General features: G+C 34.9%; 1 protein-coding gene across 2 annotated transcripts; it reads right to left on the bottom strand.

The window, feature by feature from the left end:
- Positions 1-2,493: 2,493 nt before the first annotated feature.
- LOC121728409 (G protein-activated inward rectifier potassium channel 3-like) lies at positions 2,494-11,010 on the bottom strand. Of its 2 annotated transcripts, none has more exons than XM_042116584.1 (9): positions 10,077-11,010; positions 7,776-7,902; positions 6,764-6,952; positions 6,374-6,445; positions 5,144-5,251; positions 4,632-4,738; positions 3,922-4,074; positions 3,353-3,472; positions 2,494-2,885 (listed from the first exon to the last, which is right to left on the bottom strand). In XM_042116584.1, exons 1-9 carry the CDS (start codon positions 10,595-10,597, stop codon positions 2,525-2,527), a joined length of 1,758 nt encoding a protein of 585 aa, XP_041972518.1. In that variant the 5' UTR covers positions 10,598-11,010; the 3' UTR covers positions 2,494-2,524. The 2 variants fall into 2 exon arrangements, with proteins under 2 accessions (XP_041972518.1, XP_041972519.1); XM_042116585.1 differs by lacking the exon at positions 10,077-11,010 and adding an exon at positions 9,458-9,565.
- Positions 11,011-11,208: the final 198 nt, after the last annotated feature.

An 11,208-nucleotide genomic window follows, 5' to 3' on the forward strand; every position in this document is an offset into this window, starting at 1 on the left:
CATATCGTGAGGTGCAAAGGTATTTTGTGTGTTCATACTGTGTAATAATAATTGTAAAAAGTAAGAATAATTGTTGGATAAAATATTATTTTTCTATTTTTAATTTATATTATGTTTGCTATTTGTAAAATTACTTTATTATAGAAATGTAAGTAAAGGAATAAAAAGTAAAGGCACTTCGGCCGCGCAAATAATTTGTGCCACAATAAACGGGACTGCGGCACTCAGAGTGGAACATTAATTACTTAAATGTAATTAATTCAAAATTTTTACATACGATCCATACATAATCTATCAAACTCTTCATTAAATTGAAGGTTAATCATAAAAATGTCTCTGAGTACGGCGGTTAGTCATTTAATCTAAGTCTGTCCGAATTTGCACTAAAACTGGTTGCTTACTTTCAAAGCCCATTAAGAGTCCGGGGTGCCATCGCAGTTCTTATACAAACGTAATACCAAGATAATTTCCCATACGAGAATATTTACTACATTTGAGTTATTATTCAGCTTAAGATTATTTATTACCTAGGTTCCTGTACAAAGATTCACTGCAAAATATTTACATAAGTACCAAAAAATATGAACGATTACAATTTAGTATGTAAATATTGTAATCGTTCCTATTTTTTACTATCTTAAGCTGAATAATAACTCAAATATGGTAAATATTCTCGTATGGGATATTATTTGTTCAAAACAAGCAATAACTTTCATCTTTAGAGTTTCGCACAAGAATGAGTTTTAAATAGCGCGAGAAACTTACATTTTTCTGGAACTAAAAAAAGAGTTTTTATTTTTACCCGGGTTGCAAAGAGGCTTAATAGACAGATATACAAACTTTCTGTTTAATATAATATCTAACAATGCAGCTAAAGTATGGATAAGTAGCTTATTACAACACATACATAAAATATATTCCAACTAGGTTATTATTATTTGATAATCTCTATTTACTATTATAAAATATATACATAAAAGCTTTTCGAGAAATTTCCTATTTAAAACGTTCATAATATACTACTAGTACTTTGTGATATTGTCAGTGTATTTCATAATATTCCTATTATATCCTTGCCTATATTATTATTTAAATGTTAATTATTATTGTTACTTTTATCGATATACAATAGACTGAGAAATAATGTGGCATGTAAATTATTTTAATTGTTCTGTCTACTTTCATTCAGAAAATAATGAAAATGTTCTGGAACATTTTAAATACAACGAAAACATCTCCTTATGATAAATATGCATAAAGTAACTTACCTTATGCTTCATTCAAATCTTAAATTTGAATGAAGCATAAGGTATAAGGAATGTGTTTACTTTAATTGAAGAATAGTATAAACTCTATAGATTTACGTCATATTGATAAAGAATCAACTTTATATTTAGTTTCGATTATTGCTTTCCAAACTATTTTTTAAATTAATAGAATATAAATTGCATTAGCTAGAGTTACAATAGATCTTCAAGGGTCGCTGTGATGTCGAGGCTCTATACAGGTTGTAACAAATCATGTTATAGAGTAAGAGCCCGCGAGGGCCAGACATTCCTTCGTTTCGTAAAGCTGAAAGTTTACCTGTTTGTGACATTTACAGAGGTTAGAACGACCAGCAACTATGGAGTTTCGGTCGCGGTAACTTTAGGAGGTATCCATTTCTGAAGGTCTACCTGACCTTCGAGAAAGAGTAAAGCTCAATTTCCTAGCTTATGTTCTTCGTGGTAAGTAGAGGAATCTCGTCTTCCAGTGCCGAAAATATTTGACAGTTGCTTCCCACTGCTAGACACCCTCAAAGTCTAATACTTTAAGAAAGTTTAAGGATGGGTAGCAACTGACAAAAATGTCCGGCACTGGAAGACGAGATTCCTCCACTTACCGCGAAGAATATAAGCTATGAAATTGAGCTTCGCTCCTTCTCGAAGGTCAGGTAGACTTCAGAACTGGATTCTTTCTAAAGTAACCGCGACCGAAACTCCATAGCTGCTGGTCGTTCTTACCTCTGTAAATGTCACAGACAGGTAAATTTTCAGCTTTACGAAACGAAGGAAGATCTAGCCCTCGCGGGCTCTTGGTCCAATTATAGTCATATGTGCACCTTATATTATAAAGTTCAAATTTTTCGTGATTTTCATGGGCAAGGCGCCTTTACGTCATGAGTTGGTCAGCGGCCCGCAACCCTGGGGTCCTGTAATTTCATTATAAATCCAAAATAATTTACGAAATAAAAACAGCAACTTCGTTACCTGAACCTTTGCACTTATTAACTTAGTGTTTTTTTTCTGGGGTCGCTCATAACTCTTTTTTTAATTTTTGGGTCGCAATATCAAAAAGGTTGCGGACCGCTGGTCTATACAAGAGCTTAAATTAGTCTTTCAGCGCTGCTACTTTCCAAGTGAACTCTATACATAGAACTTATACACACCCTAAAGTATTACTTGTCACTTTGTTTTGTTATATCCTGTATGCCCGTCTAAAAAAAAGATGTTGGGTAATTTATTTATTTATTATTATCAAAATATCACTCTTTAACTTCGCTCAACTCGAATCCTTTAGGCGCGTCTGTTACCAAGTTCCTTTCATTTCTGGTATTATCTGGATTGAATCGCTTGTAGTTCCAGCCAAAACTCCTCTGTGTGCCCGTCCTGTTGAAACTAGGGGTGGAAGGAAGGGATTCCCCCATTCTGTATAAGGAGGAATCTTCTTGTGTGATGGATTGAGGGGGGGATACAGACAGGTTGGTGGGAGAGATAGGTTCAGAGTATTTGATGTCGTCTTCGAATTCTTTGAGTCGACTGGCGCTGCAGAGTGGAGTCGCGACCTGCTCCATCGTGTCTAGGTTCTCAGTGTCTATGACGTAGGCCTCGTCTTTCTTGGAATATCTGAAATCAATCGTGCCCTTGGCTAATTTCGTTTCTACGTTGGATTTGCGGGTAGAGTTCAATAATCTATGATTGGCAGTTCTCCATTTGGCTTTGGATTTGAAATAAAAAACTAAGTGTTGTATTGCCAGCAATAGTTATGGGCTAGCTAGCTTTCCAATAATAATTGATGTGTTCAATATTTTATTATTATGTTTTTTTTTTGTTATTGTAGAGTTGTTTGGCATTTTTTATGTCATCTAAATACGAAAATATTTCAGTATTTTTTTGTACTATCTACATTATGTATATACTATTAAAGAAGTAGTTTGATGGGCAAATGGTGAACCTGCGCAATTTGGTCGCGTTATCTCAAACTCAGCCAACAGATCGCGACTAATATTGTATAGACATAATGCGACCAAATGACGTAGGTCCGTCAACTGCCTATGAATCCATTTCTTCGATGGTAGGTGCTTATAACTTACTCAATAACATTTTTAAATCTGTATCCCCAGTTGATTTCCTTGGAGAGATATGATGTCCTGCTCTGAGTGACTGTCCCCATGCTTTTCGATGAACCCGTCAAGCAAACTACGATTTCGAACCTGCAAATAATAATGTGACGATTAACAATACCACTGCTATGGAATATTTTCTTAACAAACAAGGGTAAATGTACAGCTTATCTATGGTTTTGATGAGTAAAGTTACCCCTTTACGTCTTTAATGACGAAAATGTGATAATAATAATTTTATAGATTTTACTTAAATACGTATTCCTTCTGGCTGAGTCGGTTAATAACTATAAGGGACTCATACTGCATACAGCAATAGTAGTCACTTAGTCTAACATCCTTTATTTTGTTATAGTAAAACTAAATAAAAATAGTACTATCAGAGATGTTGATTCAAGAACGCGCTTGGCCCTACCTAATTTTTATATGCTGTTGTTGCAACAGCCGACAGATCACGACACTTCATTGACATAAGTCATAACCCGATGGAATAACATAGTACAACCATCTGCCTACAATTTCTCTGATGGTACATTTACCTATAGTCCATCATCTCCTGAGCCGACAGATCATACAGCGGGCTTTCGGCGTCTATGACATGCACCACAGTGACTGGCCACAGAAGGAACGCCCGGGCCTCCTTCAGCTTCAACTGATGGATGTAATTTTGTACCATCTCGCCTTCCAAAGTCCTGAAAATCATATATTTGTTCCGCTGTCACTGATGGTATCATAAAACAGCAGTTCTTAAGTCTTATGTCCACAAATGATGGGTTTAAAAGGTACACCTAAAGCTATATACCGTGAGTAAAGTTAACGCACAAGTGCGCGAGAGGAAGATACATCTTTGTCCCTTTTGTTTTTCCAAGATTTCTACATTTTTATGATGGTTTAAAGTGATTAGTCTACCATTTCGTTTCTGTAGTTTTAATAATAAATAATAATAATAATAATATCTATGGACTCTTCACACCACGTCAGTCTGGCCCCGTGCTAAGTACCTAAAGGACTTGTGTTACAGGTACCAGACAACGGAAATATATTTAATACTTTTATACTATACATACATTTAAGATTTTTATTATATCATACACATATTTAATACACATCCAGACCCGGGAACATTGAAAACTTTTTGTTCCGTCGGCGGGACTCGAACCCGCGACCCCCGGCTTGAGCTACCAACGCGCTCACCACGGAGCCACAGAGGTCGTTAATGTTGTAATGGTTATACATGGAGTTGTTTTACCTGATAGGCTTCAACATGTAGGCAGTAATGGTGCTGCCGATCATGTGAAGATTGAGCAGATCCCATACTCTGAACTGTAAACACAGTTCACCATCACGAAGGCATACCTGAAAATTAACAAATGAAATAAGTATAATTAAGATTCTAATAGCTAAAAGAACTTTGACATCTCCTTTATTTGAAGAGTGTAGAGTTTTCACTCTGCACAAGAGCCTTTAGCCATGTCATCGTTGTCATTAAAAAAATACACTTAACAACCCCTAAACGACATAAATCGCTATATCGCATAGCTATACTTAATCAAATTCTAAAATCTAAATTATTCTATACATTTATTTTTCGCATTTTCTTCGTCTCCGTACTTAGCGTAGGCGATATACATCCTGGATTTGGGTCTAAAAGTAAAAGAAGAGCGGAAAAGAGATGAGGGGGAAAAAGGAGCAAAAAGATGAAAGATCTCTATCTCTACATATAACAAAGATATCTAGCTACATACAAGTTTAATAACTTACAGTAGCCTTCTTACTGAAACCAACAGAAGTCATGTGCCTGTTCGGTCGTACGAGCTTGGTGAACAGCAAACTTGACAGACCGCCAGATAGCGCTGTGCCTGCTACGATCTGAGGAAAAAAGATTTTTTTTAATGAAATAGGGGGCAAACGAGCAAACGGGTCACCTGATGGAAAGCAACTTCCGTCGCCCATGGACACTCGCAGCATCAGAAGAGCTGCAGGTGCGTTGCCGGCCTTTTAAGAGGGAATAGGGTAATAGGGGAGGGATGGGAAGGGAAGGGAAGGAAATAGGGGAGGGAAGGGAATAGGGTAGGGGATTGGGCCTCCGGTAAACTCACTCACTCGGCGAAACACAGCGCTAGCGCTGTTTCACGCCGGTTTTCTGTGAGAACGTAGTATTTCTCTGGTCGAGCCGGACCATTCATGCCGAAGCATGGCTCTCCCACGTGTAAATTTTAATCAAACTATCTCTTTTCTATACAATGGTCATTTTAATAAGATGCGTAGTTTATTTATACACCATCCTGTAGGAAAACTAATATTTTTTTAGTAATCTGGGATGGTGATATATAACAGCCAGAAAGATATAATTATTCTGTATAAGAAGATCATTCTGTATATCATTTAAAATATTCATTTGCTCTGTGTTATTAGATAAGTAAAGTATGGTCTATGTATAATTATTTATACTTAATATACATCTGGAATTGTCGTGTTTAATTTGCAGGAGCTAAAACAAAAGGATTAGTCATCACAATGACGTATATATAAATATACGTGATGAGACCTATAAAGGTCTGATCAAGGAGATAACATTAAATATTTTTATGATTATTTTTTACAAGTTTCACGTCACATTTTGCATATCGAATTAATGCTGAAATTCATATGCGGTCACTTCAACGTCATACGAATTATTATTCAATTATTTCTGTTTCCTTATCCAATATCATAATACTATTAATGTTTTCGTGTGTGAATGCTTTAAATATAATATGTAAAGCGTATAAAATTACAATATTACAATAAAGTTGACACTAATTTGAAGACGGAGGCTTTATAAAATTGTAATAATTTATGAAAGTGTAAAAAAATGCCTTTTACTGTTTCACGCCGGTTTTCTGTGAGAACGTGGTGTTTCTCCGGTCGAGCCGGCCCACTCGTGCCGAAGCATGGCTCTCCCACGTCACCGGAATGTTCCATAGAAAATAAATAGAGTATTTACTTTACCTCTAACACCATAACTATAATCGCCTCTGGGCATTCTTCATTTGGATATCGAACTCCGTAGCCAATTGTCATCTGGAATTAGGCACATAGTTTATTTTTAAGTACCTTAAAAGTATTATGATTTCTATCTTCAAAATTTTCAATTATGGTGTTATTAAAGTAGCCCGGCAAAACTGATAGGAGCAATGTCTCGACTCTAGAGTGTAGACACACCTTACCAAATAATATTTACTTATAGCCGGATTTATATTTTTTTATAAGTATAGGCCATTTTAATTTTGCCGCCCCTATGTACGACTCTGCCGCCATCCTAGAACGCTTCCGACCCCCATGGCCATGGCCTATACTGCTAATACTGCCTACACATAAATCCAGAGCTGCCATACTTACTTGAGTCTCTACCGACATCATAAGTAGGCCAGCGAAGGAGGAGGTGCCGGTGATACAGTGGTCCTTGCCGTCACCGATGTCTTCCCTGTACGCGTTGGCCACGAGATACCAGATAGAAGCAAACAGCAGCCAGAACAGGAAATGGGCGCAAACCATCAGCAGAATGAGGAATCGCCATTTGCTGTTTATCTGTAGAAACGGCAATGAGAATTTAGAATGATCTTTGTCCAAAATGCCTGAAAGATATTTGGTAAAAGTAAAGAAAACATAGCTTTCAAAATATATTTTACTATATTGGTACCTAAATGGTGCAAACATAATTGAAGATAGTTTTATGACTGATTTTCAATAAGCATCATCGAGGAATTCAGTGAAATAATAAATGAACTAAGTTAGTTTAAAGTAATAATACAGTACTGTTTAAACATTAGCTGAAAAATTTAAAACAAAATATCTTGGTTTAATTGGCTAAATCCAAGAAATTATCTTACATCACTCATTTTAAATATTCAAAATATATTCTTAATTTTTCATATCCTTTGCTGTAATTCCTAATTTATAAACTCAAACTCAAATATTTATTTTACAAATATTTTTTGAATGTCGTTACTAATGGTCCCTACCACCGGTTCATTTGAGATCATATTACTCTAGTTGTCCCGGCAAACGTTTCTTTGCCATATAAAGTATTTTGCCCGTATTATTTTATTGAAGTAACTAAATAAGTATGTCACCATGGCAACGTCCATCGCTATCCCGTCGCACAAACAATGGTCGCCATCAGTCTCGAGTTGTAATAATTTACTATTATTTATTCAACAAATGCACTTATCAATATAAAAGTACCCAGTAACCGATTCTCAGGCCCACAGAATATGCATATAAAATTTGGTTAAAATCAGTAAAGTTCGGATGAGTACGCGGTCTAGCCAATGCTAGACCGCGTCACAATTGACACGAGAATTATATATATAAGATAATATTATTATTGTTAGTGTAGTTTTAAGCTTACCACTGTGTTTACTATATCTCGCATGTACTTCATAGACTTAGCAGGGATGTTGCTCCGGACTGGTACATTTTCTTCTCCGGATTTATAAACGACGCGGCGGGATCGTATGGGTCTACCATGCTGTCTCCTGTAAGAATAATATATTCCTGTTACATGACACTCGCATCTCTGTTGCGCCAAAATTCATTTCAACCATTAGTTTTTCTGGGACGAAATGGTCCTTTCCTGCAACTTAAATATCTTCATACAAAATTTCAGAAAATCGGTTCAGCGGGTTAGCCATGAAGAGGTAACAGACGTCTAGATAGACAAACAGACAGACACACTTTCGCATTTATTTTATTACTATGCATATTGAGACAAAAGCTCTTGGCACGACGGAGATTAAAAGTTAACTTGACAAAAAATTCGTGTAACTTTAAGCGTACACTACATAATAATAATATGGATATTATTAAATGCACATCAGAACAATTTTTCAGCACACTACCTTAACTCCGCTAATTAACTGAATGCATACCAGAAAAACTAATGCTGATCAAAAAAAACAATTGATTAACTGAACATGTCCTTCAAAAAAACGAGACGACCTTTATAACCGAATTCACACCAAAAATATGGTTCATACATCGGATATATTATTTGTAAAACTAAAATTTAAATTGTTTATCAAAAATACTAACTTGCACTCTAAATTGGACAATCTTACAACGGAATTTCTAAAAACGATATCGACAGGTGCACCACAATAAAATCAATTTCTATTATCAATACAAGTCTACAAACCGATTGTTTATTATTATTGTTTATAAACTGAGTTACCATTCACTGTGCCAAAGTTTAGTCCGTTAAGTTAGCACTTGATGATTTTTATGTGTTCTTAATTATTATATGAACATAACAGATATAATTAGGTTTTATTTAGAATAAATGATGTTCCTAAAAGTAATTTAGGTGATGGTTTTCCTTTAAAAAGTTGTAGTATGTTTGTTGAACTAAGGAATTATTAGATATACTATTTTAATAATAGTTATTCGTTCAGTAAAACAGTTTCGCAAATAACTTTAAATAGTATGCTGAATTCGCATTATTTAGGGTGCATAATTAGTGTGCAAGTCAGTATTTTTAGTGAAACTTTCAAATATTTTGATCGAGAAAAGGTACGTACAGATATTGATTTAAATACATGCCATAATAATATAGGTACCGTATGTGGGCATCATTATGCCCAAAATATTCTCAATTGTTTTTTCTAAACCTATATTATTGTAATGTAGTGTACGCTTAAAGTTGCGTATACACGAACTCTTTGTTAAGTTAACTTCTCTCCGTCGTACCAAGGACTTATGCAGAAAAATAAACGTTTGTAACGATTTTGTAACGTTTAGGCTGAATCAGAGCCAGAGTTATCTCTGCACCCTGGGTTAAAGTCATGTTATCTCTTTTATAAGCATGAATAAAGAGACTTACAATAAATTATTATTTGATGTCAATAATAATTATTATTCTAGGAATGTGTGAATTATTTATGCGATAAAAAGATAGCCCAGAATATTGTCCATGAGTTTGTCCTTAAATTTTTAAAAGAAAATTATTATCTTATCGTAGATCGATACATTGATAATGATTTGGTGATAAATGAGACATTTTTTTACGTACAACTTATTTATAATTTTACTCACATATTAGCAGGGTGAGGTCTTCTGAACATTATATTTTTAGTTAAACTAGGTTAAAGTATATGTATCTTCAATTATTTCTTGGTGTATAGATAATTTAATAAGTATGTATTTTTAACCTACTGTATGCGTATACCATTAGAGCTCTACTTATTAAAATGACTGTCGTATTGAAAGTTTACAATTAAATTATCTTATGAACTACGTCTTATGTTTACTTATCAGTAATTTAAAACAATAATACTTAACCTAAATTCGTTTGGAGACTCTGGATATTCCTTGTAAAATTACTCTATTATTATACTTTACATATTTTAACTATCATCATTTACGTAAATAACCAGTGCCGTAGGCAGAGGGGGGGTGCAAGAATGGACAGACCAGGCAGACTCTTATTCTTTCGAATTGCTCCCGATATAAGTATTTCCCGCTGCGCCCCAGAGATGTTTTCCAATGTAGTAAAAAAATCTACAGCCGAACATATAACCTTCTCCTTTTTGGAAGCCAGTTAAAAAACAAGGGTGTAGTTATAAGCTCGCACTGTAAATAACGACATCGTTTACGACAAAACCATTGTTTTTCCTATTGCAAATTATTATAACAAGAAGCAAGAATTTCATACCTTAATCTATTATGTGTGCCTTTCTTTCGTCGTTTAGTATACGGAGTCGAGTAGTGGGCTGTTGAGGAGACATCGTTGCTGATATAAGTACTCTCTATAGTCTCAATAGTATCATACAAATCCGATGTATGGTTGTCTGATCCCACTAGCGGTCGGGTTGACGCATCTGACATATTCCTGTAGTCCAAATTCTTGGGCATTTCCGTATCCACATCAATAGTCATGATAATCCCTTCGTCTGTTTGTTCGTCCTCACTGGAATCGTCATCTTCAGTGTTGCGCTCATCTAAAATATTCGCATTAGATGGTATGGGAAAAACGATTTCTTTACCTTCAACGTAGGTCTGTGATATTCTGTATTGTTTCTTCATCTCTTCGTTTGTGTATACATCTGTGTTGTTGATTCTTGGTATATCGATGGACGATCTTCCCGATACATTGCCGATTGCTTCCGAATAACTTAGCGATCTTTCTAAGGTTCTACTTCTACTGCCTCGTCTTTCTTGTTCATAAATGTTCATTATAGATTCAACACTGGCACTTAGACGAAGCAACTTGTGATAATGGATTAATGTTATATCAGTTCGAGTTTTATTATTTACAATCACAATTGTTGTGGGGATTAAAAGGTTGTTTTAAACTTTACCGCCAAGTACTTCTAGCATTGTTTCACTGACATAAATATCTTCAATTTTTTATCTATACTTAACTCTTCATCAACTGTTTTATCACATAAGTGCGTATATCTCCAATATATTTTAAGGTAAAAATGTCGTTTCAAATATGATGTCTCGCTAGAACTAAATCTTATCTTGGCTTCGTCAAGATATCCTGCGCAAGATAAGGTGTAGGTATTTGTTGATACTTTGTTTCGATCAATATTCATGGCCTAGAATTGTAGTTTGCGGAGCGACTTCACAAACACCCGCAGTTGATTACATATTTTTTATGTTATCTGTTTGCACTTTTCATATTATGATTTGTTTTTTCAGGCAATCAACATTCTTTGTGTTTTCTATTTACATAGCACCTACAATTCTGAGAATTGCGTTATTTGCGTGTCTACGATCAGACAAAACTAAGCTTTGAAAGTAGATCTTACTTATTATTATTCTTAATGATATCGCACCTT

Source organism: Aricia agestis, chromosome 6 (assembly GCF_905147365.1).
Source record: "Aricia agestis chromosome 6, ilAriAges1.1, whole genome shotgun sequence".
NCBI lineage: Eukaryota > Metazoa > Arthropoda > Insecta > Lepidoptera > Lycaenidae > Aricia > Aricia agestis.

Coding starts and splice junctions, on each gene's coding strand:
- LOC121728409 (XM_042116584.1), bottom strand. CDS start 10,597: ATGAACATTTATGAACAAGAAAGACGAGGCAGTAGAAGTAGAACCTTA. Junction 6,446..6,763: donor TGATGTCGGTAGAGACTCAA/GTAAGTATGGCA, acceptor GCCTAATTCCAG/ATGACAATTGGCTACGGAGT. Junction 4,075..4,631: donor TACATGTTGAAGCCTATCAG/GTAAAACAACTC, acceptor TATGATTTTCAG/GACTTTGGAAGGCGAGATGG.